The 27,021-nt window shown below is 35.9% G+C and overlaps 1 protein-coding gene across 1 annotated transcript in view; it reads right to left on the bottom strand.

The window, feature by feature from the left end:
* The window catches only part of LOC107727029 (contactin-3-like), an 82,801-nt gene extending 59,188 nt beyond the window's left edge, over positions 1 to 23,613 (bottom strand). The window contains exons 1-3 of the mRNA XM_016536781.1: positions 23,260 to 23,613; positions 8,838 to 8,974; positions 4,997 to 5,126 (exon numbers count right to left, since the gene is read on the bottom strand). Coding sequence (XP_016392267.1) covers positions 4,997 to 5,126; positions 8,838 to 8,892 — 185 coding nt within the window. The 5' untranslated portion in view covers positions 8,893 to 8,974; positions 23,260 to 23,613. The remainder of the gene's footprint in view (positions 1 to 4,996; positions 5,127 to 8,837; positions 8,975 to 23,259) is intronic.
* Between the last annotated feature and the right edge of the window lie 3,408 nt (positions 23,614 to 27,021).

The raw sequence follows: 27,021 nt of genomic DNA, 5'->3' as shown, positions 1-27,021 counted from the left end.
GACTTTTGTTCTTCATGCTTGAAGTCAAAACCATCATTTGGTCTTTCTTGCAGCATTTAGATGTATTTGTATTCACTGAGGAAAGATGCATCTATTAAGGAAACTCATTTCTCATGCAAGCTGCAGCAGGACAGGAGTTTGGGATTTCTAATATAACTTTAAAAGACTGGATATTTTGAATTCAGGGTTTGATGTATTCCTTCGAGCAATTACCTTGTCGTTTGCACAAATCATTTTAGCATGCGCTTCATTTAAACTCTGCAGACTGACTCACTTCAAAAATATATTTTTGTCTGCAATCACACTTCACTGAAGAATTTATACGGATTAAATCAAGTCTTTTTGGCAATTCATCGTTGATATCTCATGCTGCCAGTAAGCGCTTGGATTTGATAAAGTTTGTCAAATCTTTATTCTTTGGAGTTGCTTCGTCAATATTTTTTTGCCTGGGTGTCAGGAAACTTGGGTGGTAAAAATCATATTTTGACAGTTAAGGGAGCAAGTGCTGCAATGTTCAAGAACCGGCCGGCAAGAGTAATTTAAAAGTGCATCTACCTTCAGTTTTTATGAACCTCACAGTTGTAGCCAGGCAATTTATTCTAGAGAGCTGACAACTCAGCTTCCCTGCTCAATAGCAGGAAGGAGCCAGAGAAGAAGCCCTTCAGCCTTATTTGCACATCAAGAGAGGTGTGCAGGTTAAGGCTCAGGCACCGCTCTGCGTGATGTGCGGCACAGCAAGAGAAAGACCAAAAAGATGATTAGAAGAAAACGAGGAACGCACAGGCCTGTAAAGAGTACAGTAAGGCTAAACATCACCCATGCACTTTCAATCGGGGGAGGAAATCTGTTCCTTAACTGAGATGAGCACAGTAACCACTCTGGATGGCGATTAAAGATTTGTGTCTTTAGAATGTCTGTGTCTAACTTCCAGTTTACACCTGGTATCAAGATGCGTTTTGGTAGATTGAATCACGTGTAGACATGGGGGACACATTCCCATTCACCCCTGGCTTTTTCATCCATCTCTTTTGCCCACTTTCGACCACTTTCCTGATTTCTTTGAGGGGAGGGTGTATATGGGATTTTTCTGAATTCTCAGTCTAATGCTGTGAAATAAGCTTGCACAATTTACTTATGAATGTAAAAGGAGACAACGGAAAATGATACGGAGAGCAGCAGATTTCGTTTCTGCTCTGATAGCGGCAAAACTACACTGTAAAAAAAATCCGTAAAATTTACGGTAGAAAACCGGCAGCTGTGGTTGCCGGAATTTTACCGTAAAAAATACGGTAGCAACGTTTTAGGTTTTACGGTTTTAACTTAAATTTACAGTTAAATACCGTAATTTCATTAACTGATAAAATTTTATTATATACCAACCTATTGAAGTACTAAAATCTGTTTTGTACCTTTGTAATACACTGATAACCACCAAATGCAGGTGGTGATGAGAAAGTCACACGATGAACCAAAGCCTATCACAAGCAGCTTTTAAATAATAACATATATAGAAGGTGCACAGTGTCATTCACACAAACACCAAACACCATCATGGTAACACACATGAAACTGAAATAATGCAATAAACATTAATTTAACAACATTAGGTGTAACACACAACCCAAATATACAAAACTGATAAGAAAAAACTAAAAAGAAACATAGTTATTTCAACAAAAAAACATCAAATTTGAAATGTAACGCAGGGAATTCTGGGAATGTCAATTTACGGTTATTCAATGAAAATTATACGGTCTTTTTCACTTCCAAAAACAGTATACTACCGTAAAATTAATGTCCAATACATGTAATGTCCAATACAGTTTTTCACCGTATATAGTAGGGGAATTTACCGTTAACCATTTAACAGGATTTTACTGTAGCATTTTTACAGTCTTTTACCGTTAAATTAACGGTCATTTTTTACAGTGTATGCCGGGTAATCAGGAATGGTAAGAGAACATTGTGCTTTTTGCAACCCAGGCTCATTGGAAATACATGCTTGTGGCGATGTTTCTGCAACACCGATATTTTGTACCTAAGTTTCAAAGTGAAATATCCAGTGAGTGGCGCTAAAACGCGCATTCAATACGTGACTGTGGCCGTGTTTTTATTACGTTGGTACAGGAATGTATTGCTGCGTTCTACGTTAATTACGTTGCTTCGGGTACGTATTATGATGGTTCAGAATTCAAATGTCCGAGGAGTGTTGCTAAAAGTTTAATGCTCTATCGTGTTGGAAAATCACACACACCCTACACCAAACCCAACCTTAAACCTATATTGTTAATGAAAGCAAAAGTGATATAAATGTATCAGTTTTCTAATCTCGCAGCATGTTAAAACCGTTTTGAAGTCATAATATTGTGCAAGGAATTGTGTGAAATTTAGGCTTTTTTAGTCGAAACTCTGGCCTTGTAAATCATACTTTGTGTAAAAAGGATTCATTTCAACTGAAAACTGCAGTGATTTGTACGTATAGTATGAATTTTGAATTTTGCAGTAATGTAGGTAGAGGCACATATTTCCAATGAGCCTGGGTAGGCTTTTAACATTTCAAACCAAACTTAAGATTTCAGCTGGCAAAGTTTAAATCCCATCTGGCTAGAACGCTTCAAGAACACATCCCATAATGTTTAAGAATCAGATCAGTAGGCATAGAGGAAGCACTCTTTTGTGCCTGTTCAAATGCATTTGACCACATTAATGTTTATGAAAGCAATACAGTCAAATGCATTTTAGAAATGGTCGAATGTGGACAAGCTCACAATATTACAGACCCCATTTACAACTGTATTTAGCATTGTCACCTTGTGATCGACAAAAACACAACCTAACGCAAGAAACAGGGTCTAAGTCCAAATAAATCGCTGTAGGCTATATGTCATACACAGCAATCTGCAGTGAGGAAAAGAGATGAGGTCAATGATTTTCAATGAGAGTTGCTGTTTTCTGGTGACATAAGTCTGCAATTCAACAAAGCTAAGATGTTTCACTTTATGCAAATTAATAGTGAGCAATAGGAGCAAAGACCATGGAGATCATGTGATCAGGATGCTAATATTAAATAATTTTATGATTTTGATTCCTCTTAACGATTCCATTTCCTTAACAGTTTCATTTAGTACTTTAAAGGAATAAAGGAAAAGAAAAGAAAATGCTAATTTCTTGAAAAAAAAATCAATGCTTTCAATAATTAGTTAAGCTGTAAAGGGTACTGAATGAAAAAAATTTAACTAAATATTCTTCTTCTTTTTTTTTTTTTTACCAACAATACATCTAATTTGTGAGATTGTACACAGACCACCAACATTATTAACACCAAGTCCTTACTGGACACCTGATGCCACAAGACGTGATAAAAATCCTAATCAGCCAAGTTGGCTATTCGTGACAAGCACCAGGAGATTCAGTTTCTGGAATGCTTTCTATTTCTGCAACATTACGGCTGACAGCTGATTGCATTTTATGTAATATTAAAATCCTTTCATTTTAGTTTGAATATCATTGTGCATGACTTTAATAGCCATAAAGAACGTAACAAATCATAATTTACCAGATATCATGAAAATAAATTAAGACAATATTAGGAAATATTGTTTCAATCACTGTGTTTTGAATTTTTATGTAATTTAAGTATTTACTTCCATTTCATTGCGAGTGTGAGACAGCAGTGTGCTGGCAGAGAGCCCACCCACACTCTCTTCTGACTGGCTCTGATTAGTGATTGATTTTGTTGCATCCTGTAGCCGTGTCGTGTCTGGTACGGACATAAAAATTGCTTGTCGTTGGAATCTTATTGCATCCCGTCTGGTTTTGAAGAGACAGTAATGCCTACTAGCGAAGAACAGTACAGCAACCTGGTGACCTCAAAAACACTGTCAGTGTTGAGAAGGGCATAAGAAATTCTCTAAGCGAAAAACATTTCTGATCAGCTATTTTCAGACTTTTTGAAACAGACTGCAAACAGTAAGCATGTTTCAACCCAGTATTCAAAACACACTTTTGAATAAAAGATGTACACATTGCATTTGAGAGATCTAGCTTGGTTTAAATTGCATGATGCACGGCACATAACATGTGCCACATGTTTAATTGATGTGCATGTGTCAATGCATTCATTGAGCCCTGCCAGCGTGAAGCTGGTATAAATATTGCAGTTTTATGGCTCATCTGTTGAGATGGAGCCCAGGAAGACACTATGAGGTACAGCCTCGAGATGTGAAATCCATAATCCATTAAATTACAGGAACATTCCTGACTAACCATTGCCATCAGATAATGCAGATGTCAAAATGTGACACGCTGTGCCCCGGCATATATCTAATCTGAACATACAGCAAAAATGAATGGACTGTTGAGACATACCCAAAAGAAAGATAATTTTGTTATCACGGGCAACTCTCACCATTGCGAGGGAGTGAAAGTTGTGAATTCTGTACATCTTGGTCATTAAATTCTAATAATATCATACAGTACTGCATGAATAAACATAACATCATGCATGATTGGTGTTACAGAATCTTTCAAATTACTGAGAGGAAGAAAAATGTCTCAAAACTTTGTAAGGCAGCGTTAAGGTGTTACAAGCACGCTTTAGATGCGAAGACCGTTCCAAATGGTAGGCAGCACTTATTAATTTTTTTCTTCCAGATACCTTCGTTTGGCCAAATTCTAAAGCAGCATCTATGTCACTTCTTCACAGAGAAGCTAATATAATAATGCAACAAGCTCCATTAAAAAATCACTTAAAAGACATTCTAAAAGATTATAACAGTCAATTACAGAAAGTAAAATCAGAAAGTACTGACACAAAACTAATAAACTAAAAAATCAAATATTTTACATGTTGTGTAGTTTTATATTTATTAGAGCATGGAATTGTTAGCAATATTGATAACAGCAAACAAACACTATTTGTAAGCTCCTGTGAAGGCATTATGAAGCTCACTAGATTAAAGAGAGAGAAAAATAGAAGCAGGAAATGCAAACGTACCTGTACTGAGGGGAAGGAATGCCCTTTGCGTCACAGGCCAGTGTTGCCTCTTCCTCTAGTGAGCCCACTGTCAGATCACTGGGCTCCATTCGCCATTTCGGCCCATTGAAAGACTTATAATCCACACACTCTGAGAGCAAACAACAGAATGCAATTACATATTTGTATCTTAATGCACAGTTTAACCTGAAGTGTGTAATTTTTTCAATATTAAAATACTTTTATGCAATAGTTCACCCAATAAATAGCAGAACCATACCTGTTCATTTACTAAGGAGAGACAATTATAATGTAAGCCATACTGTAGGTTTATTCCTTCAAAAGATGTAAACGCTACGGCTTTGTGGTGCTATTAAACCATTGATCTGTTTGTTTGAGTATCCTAAGCAGCCAGAGACAGTGACACCGACTCAGCCAATGGTGTTAGTTTAGCGGCGGGAATAATGCCTGACTAATTTGTTCGACCAAAGGCTGATGGGTTTAAAGTCACCATGAATTCAAGATTGACTAGTCTTATTGTTATGGAAAATTACAGGGTTTATTATAAATGATTTATCTTGGTATTCATTATTATTTTAAAATTTTTTCATAACATTTAATCAAAAACTTCCTGTCCTCCTCTCTTCTCTGATGACAAGTGCACCATTAAGAGGATGACAATGATCCAATCAGTTCCCAATGGACAAAATCAAGCCCCATTTTTATCTCATTCAAAAAGCGGTTTCATTGGATATACATCACAATAGAGAAGCATAGATGAAAGAAAAGAAACCTGTTTGCAATTAATAATTTTTGCAATTCCTTTATGTTACACTTACACTAGTAAAAAGAAAAAATGACACACTTCAGTTTTAAAGTCAGCTTATTTGACCTTAACAAAAGAAAATTCGATAACACTTTATAATAGGCAACGCATATTCACTATTAACTAAGAGTTTTCCCTCAGTAATCTCCTAATTTGCGGCTTATTAATAGTTAGCTAAGGTAGCTGTTATGTTTAGGTATTGTGTCGGGTTAAAATGTGCCTATAAGTACTAATAAACAGCCAATATGCTAGTAATATGCATGCTAATAAGCAACTAGTTAATAGTGAGAATTGGACCTTAAAATAAAGTGTTACTGAAAATTCTACTTGGTATGGTGTTAAAGAAACACTCCACTATTTTTGAAAATAGGCTCATTTTCCAACTCCCCTAGAGTTAAACAGTTGAGTTTTACCGTTTTCGAATCCATTCAGCCGATCTCTGGGTCTGGCGGTAGCACTTTTAGCTGTAGCTTAGCATAGATCATTGAATCTGATTAGACCGCTAGCATCTCGCTCAAAAATGACCAAAGAGTTTCGATATTTTTCCTATTTAAAACTTGACTCTTCTGTAGTTACATCGTGTACTAAGACCGACGGAAAATGAAAAGTTGTGATTTTCTAGGCTGATATGGCTAGGAACTATACTCTCATTCTGGCGTAAAAATCAAGGAACTTTATGATCTATGCTAAGCTACAGCTAAAAGTGCTACCGCCAGACCCAGAGATCGGCTGAATGGATTCGAAAACGGTAAAACTCAACTGTTTAACTCTAGGGGAGTTGGAAAATGAGCCTATTTTCAAAAACAGTGGAGTGTTCCTTTAAATGCATAGTTCATCTGAACATGAAAATTCTGTCAGCATTTGCTGGAACATAAAATAAGATATTTCACAAAACATCACAGTGGCTTTTTGTGCATACAATAGAAGTCAACCAAAACTGTTTGGTTACCAACATTCTTCAAATGATCTTATTTTGTTTTCTGAAGTGGAAAGTCATACAAATTTGGAACAACATGAGGGTGAGTAACTGGTGGCAGATTTTCCATTTTGTGTGAACTATCCATTTAAGAATTTTTAAAAAGCAGTTTGTGGGTAAATATTCTGCAGATGATAGAAGCTGCGCAGTAACATGCATGCATAAAGAGTGCAGAAACGCGGACCATATGTGGTGAGATCACACCAGGTGTGTGGGTTCTAATCAAGTGCTATGCTCGCATCACTCAATTTCTGCTTAAGATGTTATCAAAGCGGCAAATTCACAGGAATCTTCACATTTAAGTGTGACATTTGTTCAGAAAATGGGAACTAAGGCGCTCTCATATGACATTTACATTGTGCACATTGAAGTTATACCTTACAGTAAAGTGTCTTTCTAGTTTTTATCCTCTCCTCAACCTAACTGAAATATGTCGCTATTCAGTTATATGTTACTTTTAAAGGACTAGTTCAACTCAAAATGACAATTCTGTCCAATGACTTTCTTTTTTTTTCTACAGAAGACGAAAGAAGAATTTTTTAAGAATATGTTGGCAATTGAAATAAACGTGCACTGAAGATTTTGAGCTTTAAAAGTACAACAAAAAGAGAAAAAATAGTAACTTGTGTTTGAGGAACAGGCTGAATATGGTTATATATATGCGTGTATATATATATATACTGTATATATATATATATGCATGTGTGTGTACAGAAGAGACTCTAGAATTCTTAGAGAGCACAAAAGACTGTAAAACTTTGACTTTTGTCATTGCTTGTCTCATTGCACAAGCCAATTATGAGCTGTCATCAGATGACTGATGATCTCTTATTAAATAATTTTTCTATTAATTAAAACTAAAGAGTATTTTTTTGTTATGGATGTCCCAATTTGATTTGTAATTTTCAGAGAGTTCAATTAAATGTTCATGTAATATTTTGGTGAGTTAAAATAATATTGTAATATCGATATATCAATCGCAGGTCCCTAAATCGAATCAAATCACAATCAGATCGCAGCATGTTTTGATCAAATATCGTATTGCTGGCTGTTTTTCCCCCCAGAGAATCTGTTTTAGATGGTATCATGATAAAACATCCAATTTTCACCCCTAATAAAACAAATAAATTTTTGAGTTGGATTTTTTTTAATGAATCGGTTCATTCAGTTCACAAAACCAGTTTGAATGATTCATTCACAAATCAAACTGGTCCTCGAGTTCAGCTCACAGACTCAATGATCCCGTCACAGCCGTTAACAGCTCACAGGAGGTGAAGAATGACTCAAATTTCAATCTGTTCCTCACTGAAAGCTATCATATGGCTTCAGAAGACCTGAAATACAACACACGTTGTACAGACCACTTTTATGGCGCATCCTGTTTGAAGCTTGAAAGCCTCAGCGGGGATTCATGGAAAAGAGCAATCAGTAAAAATACTCAAAATATCTTCTTTTGTGCTTTTGGGAAAGAAAGTCAGATTTGGATCGACACGAGGGTGAGTAAATGTTGACAGAAGCATCATTTTTAGGTGAACTATCCCTTTAAGAGCTGAATGTTCTCAGTGAATTCTTATTCACAGAAATAACATCTGTAGGAAGCAGAGCCATAAACTGTGACATACTAGTTCAATTTCCTTGGAGAACACATTGTATCGAAGCCTCCAAAACCTTCTATGACACAACACAATTCATTTTCAAAATGACTGCACAGCTTAATTGAAAGCCCTTCACCACATCCAAAACACGTCCTGTTCCTGTAAGCCTGATTCTGTGCGTCAGGGTCTATTACTGTCTTCCGCTCATAATCAAGATATGGGCTGATAGCAACAAATGCTGCAACAACAACAACCAGGTTGACCACATACATAATGCTTCACTGAACAAGAGGATGCTTTTTGTGGAGCACTTGTCATATATATACAGATTTCTCTTTTTTTAACTCCAAGCTTTAGAACATCGTTACAGTCTACCTAAGAAAAGATTAAGTTAAAGTTGATTGAGACATAGTTGTGAATACACCACAAGAGCCACAGAGGGGAGGAATTACCAATTCATTTTACCTGCAAGATACTCCATGATTGATAGCAGCAAAAACTGTTTCCATAGTAACGTCATCTTCAGCTGCCAGGGGCGAGTGCTACTTGAATTCAGTGCGCCGTGAATGAACGGCTGCTCTCTCAAGAGAAAACCACCTGACCTGTTGAAGACCAAATTATGAGAAATTAGAAATACTTTGTTATAGGTAGTTCAGTCTGTTTTTCTCAGTTAACGTTCTCAGTTTAACAGTTTTTTTTTTCATTAGTTTTTATGCAAAAGAAAGCCATGAGGTAATGAGCGGTGGCTGCTGTGTGCTTACAATACGCATTATGGGGCGAAATTATCACAGCGCTAATGCAGCTAATGTGGCTTAAAAGATCACAAGTGAGATCACTTGAATTCAGAACAATACTCTTTTCCGTGATGCAAATTGATATTGATTGGCTGGAGGAACTAAAGTAGATTTTCACAATTAAAAAAAGCCTATAATCAACAATATAATCAAATAGGTCTGCAGATTTATGCAAAATGTGAATGCTTTTCACTTAAAATGTAATTTAATCATCTATATACACAATTAGTAAGCACCCATATAAACAATATGAACACAAAAAAGCATTTTAGCTTAATGTGGTTTAATACATTAATGCCCGGTTGCACAGACAAGGCTTAAACCCAGTCCCAGACTAAAATGCATGTTTGAGCTGTCTTAACTGAAAGCAATTTGCACTGACATGTCTTAAAATATGTCAGTGCTACTGATTTGTATCAAGATGCACATCAATAATGTTTTCTAAGGCACATTCCAAAAAAAAAAAAACTACTTGAATGTCCTAATTTAAGATTATTTGAGGCCTATAATCCTGGCTTAATAAAAACCCTGTCTGTGAAACCAGGCCTAAAACAATAATATTGAAGGGTCAAACCCAGTATACACATTATTAATACTATGCATAGGCAAGCAGATGAACCCACAATATGAACACAATGCGTGACTTCTGAATTCTGATATTCTCACTATTATAAAGGAAACGCTTAAGGTGTAATTTAGCTCAGGGCTCATCTGCATGCCTTTATTTAGTACGCATAAACATACGGTGTATATTTAATTTGATCTTTTAGTATGACTGTTTTATTACATTAAAACATGTCAAGTGTTTTGAATTGTCCCACGGTTTTGTGGTCTGCATGAGATTCAAATGATGCGTGTAGCAGCAGTTTGTTTCTGATTGAATTGGTTCAGTTAATGATTCAATGACTCTTAAAGACAACCTATTCTCGCTACCTGCTGGAGGAACAATGTAACCTGCAGAAACAGTCAGACAAATTCCAAATATGTGAAAGAAACAGAGAAAACACGTTTTTTTAAAAACACTAAACCAGTATTTTAATCAGAAAAGTGTATTGCTCATGATGTCAAAGCATATGAAGCCACCTCACTGTCATATTGCTATTCCCACATATTGCACGTATTGAATCAATGGGAAATCATCTGATTTTAATGAAAAAACATTACCTACTGAGTCACCGTTTTATATCTGAAATCTCCATGCATATAAACTGTAAATGATTCAACAATGACACCATTTTTGTTAACAGCATGCATTTTAAAGCCATTATGATAACAACTTCAACGTTTATTAAACTGACACTTGATTCAACAATATACACATACACACTTCATTCCTATGCAAACTGTAATGCTAGCAAAAAGCCATAGAATTTGCACTGTCCTGTAGCATTTTAACTGTCCTTGTTTCCAAGAGACTGAAGTGGATGTTGGTTAATAAAAAGTCATCATAAAATACATGCATCACAACTTATTCAGAGTAATAAAGCTGACTGCATTTGGACATTAAGCTTTATTTCCAAGCATTTATAATGTCTCTCTGAGCAAGATGTTGCATTGGTAAACTTTTAATTTAAAACAACATATGTATTATGCATCTTATGCAAGCATTTGCTCACCAATGCTATAGGGAAGCAATCCATTTACCATAAAATTACTGCAGAAAATGTTAAAAAGTCTGAAGATTCAGTCTGGTTAAAGGGAAAATTATGTCCTAACCTATGCCAGTTGGCCATCACCTTTTGGATGAGTCAGGATGTACACATTACAAATGTGATGGTGTGCAGGGTGTGCTTGTTTTTTAAAAATGACACACTATTCACAACAGCCAGTGAGTTATGGGGTTTGGATGGTGTTCAGTCGATTATTTTCTGCAATGCCAATCTGCCAAGCAACATTTGAAATCAATTTATGGAGCCAAAGACAGTGAAAAAGGACAGAGGGAAGGATGTAGTACTGCTGATGTGAGAACAGAGAGATTTCAAAACACTGGATCTCAACTGGTTTTGCTTTTTGATTTTACACTGGGCATCAAACTGCAATCCAACATAGAACCAAACAACATACATTTATTAATAAAACAACATACATGTATTATATTGTTAATAAGAACAATATTACCATTCAAAATTTTGGGTAAGAGTTGGTATGATTTTTTAAATGTTTTTGTGAAAGATCAAAAATACAATAACAATGTAATATTGTGAAATATTAAGTTTTCTATTTGAATATATTTTAAAATGTAATTTATTCCTGCGATAAAATCTGAACTTTCAGCATCATTACTGCAGTTTTCAGTGTCTCATGATCATGGGTGTGAAGTAACGAATTACAAATACTCACGTTACAGTATTTTACTCTACTCACACTACATTTTTTGGAAGGTAATGGTACTTTTACTTGAGTATATTTTTTCAGTACTCTTTCCACCACTGCTCATGATGCTTCAGAAATCATTCTAATATGCTGATTTGCTGCTTAAGAAACATTTTTATCATTATCAATTTTATAAAAAAACATTTTGCTGCTTAATATTTTTCAGGATTATTTGATGAAGAGAAATAAAGCATATAAAGCATTCATTTGAAATAATTTTTGTAACAACATAAAAAGCCTTTACTGTAACTTTTGAGCATTTTAATTTGTCATTGCTGTTTTTCATTCAAAATAAATAAATAAATACACACCGACTGTATATACAATTCATATGAATTAAATATGAAATGTTCATATTAATAAATTTACATTTTTACATTTAGCATGTACTGTATTAATTGTTACGCTATGGAAAATATGGTTAGTATTTGGTTACTATCTCCTCAATTCTGATTATTTATTTTTTTTATTTTCTCAGAAGCAAATAATTTACTGCACAAAACATTTCTGGATGGCACCAAGTCATGTTTATCCTAGCTGCACTGCATATTTAATGTTATGCTGGTCATATTTACTGAACCTTGTGTAGTTTTGTCCGTGCTTTTCAAGGATAAGAGCATGTCAGACAATCTGTCCATGTTGGCATCTGCCTAATCTGACTAGTTTCTACCAAACGGCAGATTAATTTGCGCCCACATACCGCAGAGTTTGATCAGAATAGACCTGTGACCCATTTTTTGGGCTGCGGCCCACCAGTTAAGAACCTCTGCTGTAAGACGCTCAACGTCAGTTTCTCATAATACACTTCAGAGAAGCGCTTCACACAATTCACTGACACACAAAACACACACGCTCGTACAAAGCCGAGAAATATCCAGGCCACTGAAGACTTATAAGGGCACTCCAAGAATGATAATTATTGCCATCTCATGTAGCTGCCGGAGCGTGGGGCCTCAGGAAGGATTCCCCTCATCTTTCAAGTTTTAGGCTGATTTTAGCAGGAGTAAGTGTGTAAAATGGGATTTATATAGTCTGGATTTTGTGTGAAGAACACTGCATGTCATGTTCCTTCTTGCTAAGCAGTCTTGAAGTGAAATCCTCAACGGCAGTGAGCCTATGAGACCTTCTCATCACACTGAACCGTCTAGTTCATTCCCATTAATGAAAAGTGTGCGCTGTGTAATTAGGGGCTCTGTTATTTGCAGCCTAATTGAATGCCTTTTAATACAAACAATTCAACATCCCTCCAAATAAAACACCCTGAAGATGTAAAGCCGCATCAATAATGCTTAATGTTCGAACTCTCTGAAGCGAAGGCTGCTTCAAAGAGTCATCTCCACTCCATTACAAACAACTCACTGATTCCTTGATTATGTTTGCTTGTTCCTTGACTAAACATAATTACGCGTCAATACAAAAACACTCTTTTGAATGTACAGTATATGCGTCCAGATTAGTGCGAGTTTCATTAACGAAAACTGTCGAAAAATGTTTGTTGACCACCTTTTTCGCGACTAAAACGAGACAACAATGAGACGACCCCAACATCATTAAAACATTAACTGTGACTATGTTATGGACGAAAAAGACAATGTAGTTTCAAAAATAAAACTTTAAAACAATTCAATAAAACAAAAAAAGTGATGTTTTCTTCATCAAATAGAGGAAAGAAAATGAAATAGACTGTTTTTAACAAGCCTCCATAAGTTTTCATGCTAAAGATTGCCAGATGTCAAGAGATTAAATCCCCCAATCAGAGCTTTTCTCTTAAAAATACATTTTCTATGGAATTATTTTTTATCCTGTGACAAAACAAGCTTACATAATTCCTGCCCCGTGAATGACTTAATCTTCACAACCTGGCAACCATGAGAACATTGTGTTCCTTCACATGGCTGCTGTGACTAAATCTGCAATCAAACCTTCTCAGTGATGAATAAATCCACACATGGATCTTGGCTATATTGTTTGCGATCTTGGTTGCTGCATAAATGCACTTACGAATCAAAGTCTGTTTCTGCCACAAAATTAAAAATTAAAAAAAGATAATTGCAACATTGTGTTTTTTTCTTTTTTCTTAAAATTCTGAGTTAACATCTCCCGATTCTGAGTTAATTGCGATATATTATCAGACTTGCAAGGCATAAACTCATAATCTAAGAAAAAAGTCAGAATTGCGAGAAAGAAGTCTGAATTGTGAGATAAAAAGTTGCAATTATCTTTTTAATTATATTTTATCCAGACACAAGCTTCCATACTCACACAACTTTTGTAAGAAATTAACAATAGAAAAGTCTTTTAATTGTTGTTTTAATAGAAAAACATCAGTCATGATTACAATTTTGAGCAAAATAATTGTGATTATCAGTTTAACTATTCAGCATGACTAAAATATGACAACGTTTTCATTGATTAAAACTAGCCTAAAATTCCCAGACTTTTAGTCAACTAAAACTTGTCTAAGATAAAGAATAGGACAGGTTGACAAAGTATGATAAAAAACTAAAAAGGACATTTGACATAGGACTAAGACTAAAACTAAGACAAAAAAAAAAAAAAAAAACCCCAACAAAATTAACACTAGTCCAGATCTTTACCCAAATGCAACACTCAAACCAAGCTGATATAGCTGAGATACAGAATGTAATGAAATTTTTTTTCAAGTGTAGCAATAAATTGACTTTTAGTATTCTTCTCTCCTGAGGACACTATTCTGTCAATAGCAAGTGTAACACAATGCATTATGATGCCCTGAAGTGCTTCAGATAACTGAAATATCAGAGACATTAAGACAAAAAGAAGCATTCTAAGCAACACAGACAGACAGTTCATTTGTGACAAATAAATATGTTACTGTCCCATAACATTGCATTTATAGGTTAGTTAGCTGACGTCTTCATGGCACAACACTTTGTTCTGTATAATATGCGAGTGAGATCTTGCTGGTTTATGTTTTGATGATCCTCTGCGGGGTATAAGAGGAATTATTGTGTCGCTGGCCGGCCTGACTGATTTTCTCAATTACGAAGCTGTTGAGCGCAGTTTAGCGGGACAGATGTTATATTTGTATTCATTCATTTCATTATTTTACAGGGTGGATGACACATGAAATGAGCCTGAAACAAGAGATGAATATCTATTATGTTCCTTATGTAACGACACATATATAAATGGCATCAGGTGTGAAATGTTTTATTTTTTTTAAAAAGCTGCTGAAATCAGTCACAAAATGACATTGAATGTAATGCTAGAAACTGAATTAAATAATAAATCAATCTATATTGGCTAATATTAATGTTCAAGTCAAATGTGTTGACATGCACAATCCTACACTGGTTATGCTTAATAATCTGACAGCATTTCAGGTCATGTACAACAGTTCTTGTTAATTGCTGTTTAAAGCAATTGGTACGCATAGACCTTTGCTCTGATTTTACTCTGCATGTAAACATTTGTATGTTATAGCGTCTTATTAAGTGTGCATATGTCTCATGCATATATCTGTTATAGTTTTCAGTGTATTGTTGTGCATGTAAGCACACGTCGTCAATATAAGGCTGGGCAATGTATCAAATATTCAAATAATATTTGCAATGATGTTATTAAATGATATAACACTGTTAATATTGCAACAATTTGAATAAACTGTTAATTTAGTAATTACATGTCAAGAGACTAATTACGAGATTCTTCACTGGAACTTGAAACTTAAAGGGATAGTTCACCCAAAAAAAAAAAAATTACCCAATGATTTACTTACCCTCAAGCCATCCTAGGTGTATATGACTTTCTTTCTCTTGTTTTGTCTTCTATATACCTGTTTGCCATTGCCTGACCCTCGCCTGTTTTGACCACGCCCTTAATAAAGCTTGCAAATGGATCCGTACGTCTCACGTCTTGTTTGCCCCGTAACACCGGGGGGTTATGAATTGATGCATTTGTGTAAGAAAAAATATCCATATTTAAAACTTTACAAGCCATAATCTCTCACGAGAGAGTGGCGTTCCAGCCAATGTTGGCGAATGCAGTGTAGGGCTGTCAACATTTTTTTCAAATTTAGAATATTCGTAGAATTTAGAATAAAAATCCACATTTGAATGCAAAAACATTGCATTTAAATTTTAGGTGTGCGTCAGGCTGCCTTATCAGTGGCACACAAGCATGTAAACATTTGTATGTTATAGCGTCTTATTAAGTGTGCATATGTCTCATGCATATATCTGTTATAGTTTTCAGTGTATTGTTGTGCATGTAAGCACACGTCGTCAATATAAGGCTGGGCAATGTATCAAATATTCAAATAATATTTGCAATGATGTTATTAAATGATATAACACTGTTAATATTGCAACAATTTGAATAAACTGTTAATTTAGTAATTACATGTCAAGAGACTAATTACGAGATTCTTCACTGGAACTTGAAACTTAAAGGGATAGTTCACCCAAAAAAAAAAAAATTACCCAATGATTTACTTACCCTCAAGCCATCCTAGGTGTATATGACTTTCTTTCATATGAATAAAATCAGAGTTATCTTAAAACATGTCCTGGCTCTTCCAAGCTTTACAATGACAGGGAATGGGGGTCGAGATTTTGAAGCCCAAAAAAGTGCATCCATCCCTCACAATAAGTAGTCCACATGGCTCGAATCCTGTCCATGGACTTCCGTTCAATCACCACCAGAGGTCACCCTTCCATTACATTGACTCTCGCACTACACAAACTGTTGCATTTCATCCCGGACTACATATCCCATCATCCATTGTGTGGAATTTCATCACCACCGGACAGCTTTACTACCACGGGTTACCTGCTTGGATGGTGAGTAGGGCTGCCAAAACAAATCAAATTTCGAGTATTCGTCGAATTTAAAATAAAAATCCAATGCAAAAACGTTGCATTTAAATTTTAGGTGTGCGTCAGGCTGCCTTATCAGTGGCACACAAGATGCGATGACGATGTAAGTGTCATTGCATTTTAATGCTTTTTCTTAGCCTATCCAGTTGAACCCACTAGATGCAGCGCTGCTACTTTGCTCATTCAAAATAATTCGGAGAAAGAGAACATCAATGCGGAGAAGGTGATAATAGCAAAACTGAAACCAAGCCGTTCACACAGAATGCATATTTATCGCATTTTCTAGAGGGACATCTATCACTGTTGCACTCACGTCTCACACGAGAGCCGCATGTTTAGAAAGCCATGTAAAATTAATGTAAGTTGAACATTTAAAAAACATGTCTCAAGAATTTATGCCTTTTTTCCCCATCCCACTGCATCTTATGTTTTTAAATGAAAAAGTACTCTTTGTGATTGGTTTTCGGTCCTTTGTATTAAACTATACATACATGATACTGTTTTGTTATTAATTGTTTAAGCTACTTAATTAATTATATATGGTTTATAAACATTAATTTAAACATGCACTTTTTTCAAAGATAGTCATGTTATTTTACTGCTTTGAAGAAACATGCATTAGTAATGTTTTGCTCGATGCGCTCTCTTGTGGCCTCAGGAGAGAAGCCAAAAGCTTTTTTTCCCCCTAACTGAAATTATGGCTTTTAAATTCGAATATAAATTGAATATTGATAATATTTAAGTACAAAACTCGAATTTAGTTTTTCAGCCATTTTGACAGCACTAATGCAGTGATGAACGTGGAACCACGGTGGAGAAATCAAAACAAAACCTCACGAATTAAAGGGGTGGTTGACTGGTTTTGTTCTAGGCTGTGTTTATGGGGTGCAGTCTAACATGTGTTAATGCTTTGTTTTTTAAAAAGCGCATTATTTTTCACATAATTTACCTTTATTCTTCACCGCTCTGTCCCTTCTCTGATAAACGAGCTGATAATTTCCTGCTTTTATGAACGCTTCTCATAGCTATGTGAAAATAAGTGTATAAATGGAACAGAGCTGAGCTGATGATCCGAATGAGAGAGAGAGAGAGAGAGATGCAGAGCAGGGGACACGAGGAACAGGATTAAGTACCGCTGCTTTAGAACATTGATTTTGAAACTTGTGAATCCATTAGAATCGTTAGAAGACAGAATCGTGATTCATATATGAATAGATTTTTACGTGCACCTATAGTTTTCTCTTCCTCTTCTCTAAAGCAGCACAGCATGGCCTCGCCCCCTTCGTTGCGTGTTCCCGAGGGCGGGGTTTATCTGGGTTTGTGATGTCACGAACCTGGGAAGTAACTCGTTGTAGTCCCTACGAGCCGTTTTTGTAGGCATTAAACTGCCAGAATTTTAAAAGACTTTAAAATTAAGGTAACTTTGCAGATATTGTTTATGCTCAAACAGCAACATTAATGAGTGCGGATCATAATTTCCTATACTAAGTAACTCAACAGATTGACGCACCAAAATAAAAAGATCAAGTAACGCAAGAGCGCAGTGCAAACGACGTTGTCAAACAGCAACATTACACACAAACTAAGTGACGTTGAAAAAGTGAAATCGCAATCAACCACCCCTTTAAAGGTACAAAAAGAGGATTTGAAAAGAAAAATGTCAGAGGATTTCGATATAAGCCAAGAGTTTTCCTTTGCTGTAAACAAAACATGGCTCTCACAAGATTAGCAGATTCTTACCAGAGCTTGCGCTACACCTGCATCCTACGTCATTCACTGGAATGGCACTCTCTCGTGAATGCGCGTATGATAGTTTGCACAAGCTAGAGATTATGGTTTATAAAGTTTAAAATTTTGATATTTTTCTTACACAAACAGGCCTTTATTAACTCCCCGGAGCCATGTGGAACATTTTCTTTTATGATGGATGGATGCACTTTATTTAGCTTCAAAATCTTGATCACCATTCACTGCCATTATAAAGCTGGGAAGAGCCAGGAAATTTTTTAATATAACTCCTATTGTATTCGTCAGAAAGAAGAAAGTCATATACACTTAGGATGGCTTGAGGGTAGTGCTGGGCGGTATGACCAAAAATTTATATCACGGTATTTTTCAAAATTATACCGGTTTCACGGTACATGACGGTATTTTTTTTTGTTTATCCAAAAAAAGTCGCTAGGTTTGTCAGTATGAATATTCTATGGAAAAAAGCCACTAAAAGGGTCTGAAAGTTGCTATATCTAGTGCTAAAGTCGCGCTCGTGTGTGTGATACGCGGGAGCTGATGGCAGGGGGTGGTGGATATTTGTGGCGGTCAATGTGGATATTGTGGATGAGTCATAACGTTCTATTAGTTCTACAGCTTCAGTTTCGGAACTTTCACGCTTAGTAGCACATACAGCTGTTCCCTCACCACAGTGCAACAGTGAAAAGGGACCCCTTTCAAACAGTGTCGCGTTCCGAACGTTGTTTAAGCGACATACACTGGTATTGCGGTATTTTAAAAATGCATATCATAACAAAAATAAACACCGGTATTCGGTATGAACCGGTATACCGCCCAGCACTACTTGAGGGTCAGTAAATCATGGGGTCATTTTCATTTTTGGGTGAACTATCCCTTTAAGTGCCAAAAACAACATTTTTGAAATGATTCCATTTATGTGACTCAGTTCAAACTGTCCATTTCTAAGATTTGATAAAAAATTTTTATTAAAATTTCAACATCTATGTTTTTTATGTATTAAAATGTTTTACTGTATGTAAGAAGATATCTATCTATCTATCTATCTATCTCAGTTTTCAATGCTTTTTTAACATTTTGTTATATTAGTGCAAATTAAAATTATTACATTTTTAAATTACATTTTAGTTCTTGCATTAAACATTTTGAATCTACTTAGCAGAAAGGCCTTATATACCACACAGGATATAGGATATAAAAATATATCAGTCAGCCCTAGTGACCTACTAACACAAACTGTCAAACTGAAACCCAACAAATGGAGAGATACAGCGATGAGCAATGCCCGACGTTGAGGCACAGTTGAAGTGGACGTGACAATATTAATCTCAGGTGGTGACGAGTGAAGCTTTCACTCTGAAACACAAAGCCATTAATAACAGCCTATCAATTGCTTTCTCTTTCTGTGGAACCAGAGAGTGGCCTCTATGGGTACCGGAGCACATCATCAAAATAGCAGATGAGGCTGGCGGCAGCGGCGAGGGAAGCGATACACAGAGGCACAGATTTGTGATAATCATCATTCACTCTGTCCCTTTGCCTGTAGGCACTTTACATCAAAACAAATGACAACTGCATCTCATAGTGACTTGTTAGTTTAAGCAAATGCATAGAAGACAGCTTATCAAAACCATTCCCGACAGAGAAACAGCCGTGTGCCGACGCTGATACCAGAGAGATTTGGGATAAATGTGCACATTATTGCATTACTGTAACGGGTGAAGTCTATTTTCCTACGTGATGTCTGTTTTTTCCTTTTTAAATTATGAATAAATGTTTGATGAACAGCTTGGCGAACAGCTGGGTTGTATTTAGCAGCAGGTGAGATGACCAATCTAGCAATTGAGAGAGGGCGGATGAATGCAAACTGTTTCTAGGAACAACACAAAACTATACAAATTATAAAACAAGAGCGATGCAAGAGATTTTAATATTTGTGTATTTCAGTCACGGCGACATTAAAAAACCTGATTTGATATGTGAATTTCTAAGGCCACTAAATTATCAACATGATCAAAACATTGCTGAAAAACCTGTTGTACACAATCTACTATACATCTTCTGTCGTCTGATTGATAGTTCATACTTTTTTAGCAAGATAAAAGGCCTTTTAATGTAACTCTAAAAATGTTCCCCTTCAGGTCATGGTCTTGCTGTGAAATCTTCAATGATTTAAGTAACCGCAAGAATAACTTTTATATTGTTATTTCAAAATGAACATTTACTGAACTGAAGCAATAGGTTTCCTTGATTAACTATACATCATTTTTAGAAAAAGCATGATGCATCAAGCTTTTGAAGAATATGTATTTGTTCATCTCTCAATCATCATTGCATTGCATTGAAATATGTTTTGACCCCCACAATACAAACTACAGAGCAAAGCATTTAAATATTAGCAAATAGAGCGGCACCTGATTTATGTGCATTTTATGTAAGAAGTGAATCTTACTTTTGGTCATATTAATATTAGCAACTGTATCAAATAGTATATATTCATATTTTACTCGGTTTGGGCACCTGAATTAAATTGAGGTGTTTTTTCCTCCTTGAGTATGTGTTCCATGCTCTCAATATAATACTATATAAAAGTCTGTTGTATCATATTTGATACATATATGAATATTTTGTCAAAAGGTTCAGTAAACTGTTCCATTAAAAAAAAAAATCTATTTAATATTAGGCTTTACAGGGTTAACCTAGTTTTTCTGCTTTTAAAATCAATGAGAGCACATCAGACAAATGTGTTCAGAAACTTATTTCCATAAAAATTGCATTCTGTCAAGGACTGTTATGTTTTTATCCTTCCTCTCTTTCTTTCCTAAGTACTGACCTTATTTAGTTCTTTCCAATAACTTTACAAAGCTACAAATCCATTTAAACCTCATTTCTGGAAATTAGAAGAGCTATTAAAGTGTTTTTTACTGACAAACAAAATACTTTTAGCCGAAAATGGAGGTACTTATAACAACCCATATTTTGTAAATGATAAAATCGTGAAAACCTTCCATTAAAAAAAGTGTCTTTCAGGATTTTTCTGTCACATTGTGTTGTTAAGTGCTGATCTGTTGTAATTAGAGTAGGCATGCGTTTGTCCTTAATTTATTTGCTCCCTTAAGCCCAAAGTCGGAGACACTCATTAGGATAACGAATGGCAGCTTTGGAAAGAGGTCTCAGGACACAGAATTCTTCCCACTCCTACATGACTAGACGACTAATAAGTCTCATCATGGCTGCTCCCTGTGCACGAGGAGTTTTAAGAACAACGCCGTTTTTTAAAAATGTCAACCCACAAGGGCACTTATGCTAACAGATACCTAGAATTACTTGTTTTTGTGCCATATAGACTCCGCAAGAAATTATTTGAAATACAATTTAGTTAGGAGCGCACATATATAAAGCAGGTCATTTGAAGATTCTCCATGGTGTGAATTTTACGCAAGTTGTCTGTGGCGATGAATGACTTCATTTCACAGCTGCAGTTTTATTAAAGGTCCACAGATTTTTTTTTTTTACACCACACGTGTGGAATGAAATGAGCAAAATGCTGAATTAAATCTCAGCCTCTCCTCACATGTAATGCAGAATGCATGTTTCATGTGTATGAGCAATAGAGTCCTCGGCTGAATTTTATCGCGGATTCATATTAAATCTGTGGCTGCGAGATGAAAGGACACTTGGCACTTCTAAGCGGTGCGGAAAGTGAGGGACATTTCTTGACTTCTCTTGACTCCATGTGATTCTCATATTGCATGCATACTTCAGATGAATAATTCAAGTGAAATTAAAAACTAAAAGTTCACATTAAAAATGCAAAGCCATATTACAAGTATCATTTCTGGAGGAAGTGGTTGCTCTCGAAGAGAGCATGATATCAGTTTAACCACAGAGCATCGTGAAGTGTTATCATATGAGAAGTAAAAATATAAAAAAAACATAAAATGCCTCGCTGATACAATATCACCACACTTTCAGGAAACACAAACAGGCATTTTGGATACATTTATTCTATTTTTTACATTATTCATGTTACGTGATTAAGAAGAACCCAACATGTACTTTATGGATATAGTTACCGTACCGTGCTGAGCTACTTGTAAATACACTTTACACAAAAGCTAACAGTACATGATTCAGAAATGTATTTGGTAAAAATGACATTCTTGCAAGAACTATTATGGGTTTTTCTTGTTTATCTTTCTTTCTTAAGTGCCCATTCAACTACTTTTCAAGAACTTCACAAAGCTACAATGTCCATTATCATCCTTTCTGGAATTTTAAGTGGTTTTACTGATGAATGCATGAAGTATGCATATTTGGAAAAAGAAATATTGTGTGTGTGTGTTCGTATTTATATATATTTTTAAATCATGTTTATTGTAGTTATATTTATTACTTATATTTGTTTATAATGTTCTGTGTATGTGTGTGTGTGTGTGTGTGTGTGTGTGTGTGTGTAAATGTTTATGACCTGGTTTTAATATGACTTAACATCACTAAATAAACTAATACATACACTAAATACATTCATTTATACCAATAAAACTAATTTTATGGGTTAAATCAGGTAGAAATTGCTATTTTAATGCATGCAGGTTACTACTTTATACAGTGTAGTATACATTATTATTATATATAGGCTAATCTAATAACATTATTATGGCTAATATAAAATGCGATTGGTGTAAGGACATTGTGATGTAAAGTAATAGGCACTTTTGTTCTGAATGTCGGGCTCTCTCCAGGGGCTTTCCTGACACACCAGCAGAGCACCTGTGCATTCTGCAGGAGATGCGCAGCTGAAGCTCTACCTGAACTTCACTGCTGCAGAGCTCCTCAAATCCGTGTCTGTCAGATCCAACCCTGTCAATCAGCATCATTCAGCACACGCTGTTTAACAGTAAACCAACACGAGCTGATGGGTGAACTAATATTTGACCTGCTGATTAAAGCATCTGCTGCTTCAATCACTGATTCACTGTGAATTCTAATGCAGCAATAAATGACACGGAATTATACGGGTGAACCTGAAAGCCATGCAAGGTGAAACAATGAGCAGACAGAACAATTATAATAACAAAACGTTCAATTCTGATATGAAAATTTCTACTTTACCCGACTAACGTGTTTTTTTCTTTTCTCAGTACGTGTATTTCTTCAGTCTGTGCTCCACAAGCGGTAGATGAGAGGTGCTGACATCGCAGTCACTGAGATTTCGGAAAAACCATTTTGCCCAAGTCCTTGCGTCCAGAGATAGAGACAGAGAGAAAGAGAGAGAGAGAGAAGAAAGCGCAGGCTGTAGGAGGGTTTCGCCCTTTCTCCTTCGGTTCTTCACCCCTGAATATATTCCAGCACGGCTCGCTCGCAAATCTGTCTGCAAACTGCGCGCAAACCAAGACAGTCCCTCTCCTGTGCCAAGCTCACCTCGCTGGATTCACAGCCATACAGAGAAAGAGAGAGACGTTGTTTGCGGCCAGATTTACATTCAGCGTGTCCAGCCAGCGCTGGGTCCAGCAAATCAGCGGAATGATAGCGAAAGACTGGAGAGACACACTTTATGAACAACAGCGCCACCTTCTGACCGAAGCGCACAGCTGGCCGTTATGAATACAGAAGGGAGCCATGAGGAATTTTTACGTTTTTGGCTCCAGTTTTCCCTTAACGATTCTGCTTCCCCAGTGGTTCATTAACGATTTATTTTTACGTGTGAGTAATGAATGAATGAATTAAATAAAATAAAATATTGCATTTTTAATTGCATTTTATTACACATTATAAATGTCTTTATTGGCCAATTTAATAAGCACTTTCTGAATAAAAGTATTTATTTTTAATAAATAAAAAATACAATCTTACTTTTAAATCGTAGTGTGTTATGGTTTTCACAAAAAAAATATTAAGCAGCAATGTTTTCTGAAGGATCATGTGACACTGAAGACATGAGCTAATGGCTGCTGAAAATTCAGCTTTGCATCCTGGGAATAAATTACATTTATATATATATTAATACTAGAATATAGCCAGTAGTTTACTCTTCTTAATCAGTAATTTAATCAGTCTTGCTTTCCACTATAAATATCTGAACATCCCTAAACATCCTTTCGAAATGAAAAATAAAATATAACGACTTGTTTTCAGAGAAACCAAGAGAAATGTAGTGATATTTATTTATGTTTTCACTTTGAATTATGTTTATTTTTCTTATCCCATTGGCAAATAATTATTTGTCTGAATAAACGACTTAATACTGCATGCCATTTGGCTTCTGAAGTAAATACGTAAATGTATTTTGTTTTAAGGATGTTTAAATATTTATAATGGAAAAGTATGATTTTACTTTCTTTCTTTTCTTTTTTTTTTTTGGCCGCATAATTAGTCAGTTACAGAATGAAGCCCATTTTTAGGATGCCTCCCAAAACTATTTTCCACAGCGTGGGCTGTAAAGCATTGCACTGAATATGCTGATCTCATCAGGAAACTTTCATTTAACATAAAAAACGGACTGACATGCTTTATCTCTGACACCTACAGCACAAAGCGCGCTGAACTTGTTATGTGAAACATGACAGGCTTGCAGTCATGCTCAGTGCCTTGAGAAAGATTACATATCTGAGTGTGCTCAAATTGACCTTGAAATGAGACTATTCAATCCCATTCAGGAACAAATGGCATGATTCTGTGGGTGCCACCAGTCCACAAGTGCAGTTGGACCTGGTGTCAAGAGTGTCAAGTCTCTGCGATTGAACTTGTAAAGTTGTTTGAGCTCCAAATGGTTACACTATTCTAGAAGGGTTAACAAGTTATTCAGGTCTCTGCAATAAACAAGCCCCTTTAGCATGCACACAAACCTATAATTCAAGAATGAGAGCGACTTAAATTCAACCTTTAGTAGGCTACGTTCTGCGTTTCGTTTGTGCGTCAGTCAAGAATTTCTATAAAAACATCACTGTCTATCAGCACAGACCCCACAGGCCTGCACTGGAGCGTAAAACACACCCACGTTCGCCCACAAAAAAACACTGCGTTTTATTAGCACTTCCCAGACATATCCATCCATATCACCCCATTATAATTGTTGTTGGAAATAAATCTCTGAACAAGACCGGAAGATTAGATGATCTTTGGAAAGGTCGAACAGCGCTCCTCCGGGTGTTGGGAACAGGTCAATTCCAGAGACAAACCCCAGTAAAATAAGCTCTCTTTATTAAAGCCGAAGCCGTGTTCTTCCCCACTGCCATTAAACACACATTAATCATGCTTACTTCAGCCCAGGATACTTTAACACAGCCCAGCCATCATTAATAACGCTCCATCCAGTCCCGCGTTGACATTTCCTTTAATTATCTCCGTAATTTATTCATGTACTGTATCAGTGGCGCTTGTTGTGCGAAGCTGCCTGCGAGGAATATTTTACTCAAGCCTCTTCCAGACACAGGATTAACTATGCTAATGAGGAAGCTGGGAGGCATGACTGCTATTTGTGCCTGTTAAGCCGGGAAGCCATTAGGCCCCCGATACACACGTGCCAATTGAAACAGGTTTGAGTACTGTGTCAGAAATATTTTGAGCATTATATTTGTGTTACTTGGAGGTAATTTTGTCATACATTTTAGTTTGTTGAGTAAACACATGAGCCACATTCAAGGCTTTGCGCATGCGCAAGAAGTGATACAGGAAATCTCGTAAGACTACAGCTCTTTCCCTTTAAATTTCCGGTGCCATGTATGTTGCTTTCTCATTGGCTGTTGTTGGCCGCCAATGTAATTTCCAGTTAAAACACATTTTACACTGCAAGACTCGCAGAAAGGGCATTGGCGTCGCCTCAGAATTCAGGCTGTTACTGAATGAAAATCAAGCCTAAAATTGTGTAGTGTTAGTAAAGATTTTATATTTTCAATCCATCCCATCCATTTTCCAAACTACTTTATCCCTTGCAGTCATCATATTGTACAATTGTAACTTATTATATAGCACTCTTTAAAAAACAGTGTTTTACAGAATGTATGTATGCGAAGATTGGCTTTTACAACATTTAATTCTTGTCCTTGAATTTGATTTTTTTTTAAAGCACAGTGTTTGGAATTTTGTGTTTCACTCAGTCACGCTTTCTTTACATAGATTCTCTGGTCCAGTAGGTGGCATCAAGTGACTGCCTTTATAAGTCAATCACTGAATCATTCGCTCAGATGAATCAGGAACTAAAGGCCACTTCGCTGTTGTTTGGAGATGCAACAGTCTGCATTGACTTTGTTTGTAACGGTTTCCTAGGGCGGAGCAAAAAAACAAAAATTTTAAATATAAATTTTATTTAACTGTTAAAAGAAATATCACACTGTAATTGTATGTTAAGCACATTTAGCTCCTCCCACTATGTTATTGTTGCAATACACCACACTTTTTTTAGTGTGAATACACTACTAGCACTACTTTTTCTAAAAAAGTGTGGTAGAATAGTGCAGAATGATGGAACTCGCCTGAAGTAAGGAGAGAACAATGTGGAGTAAAATTACAAAATTAAGGAAACACATTCATCTAATATGAAATGCAAAAGTGTCACAGGTGTAAAAAGTGCCTGAAAGTAAAGGTAGAGATACCTTAAAGAGAAAATTACTCCTTTACAACTTCCTTTACAAATCATGTTTATTTTCTAAAACGGAAATAAAACACCTCAATACTGCAATAAATCAAGGTCGACACAACAGCTTCTTAAAGATCTGCAAACACTCAAGTCTCTGTTAAGCCCAAGTGGTCAAAAAGGGCATTAGTAAATCAATATCCTTCAAAAAAGACTCTCTTCAGGATAACATATAAATAAAATAATATTAAGTAAAACAGTCAAAACCCACTTGCTTATCTCATATAAGGGTATGTTTACAC

Source organism: Sinocyclocheilus rhinocerous, unplaced genomic scaffold, assembly GCF_001515625.1.
Source record: "Sinocyclocheilus rhinocerous isolate Xijiao unplaced genomic scaffold, SAMN03320098_v1.1 scaffold666, whole genome shotgun sequence".
NCBI lineage: Eukaryota > Metazoa > Chordata > Actinopteri > Cypriniformes > Cyprinidae > Sinocyclocheilus > Sinocyclocheilus rhinocerous.
Note: the sequence above shows the minus strand (reverse complement) of the source record. Positions and strands in the feature narration are given on the sequence as shown.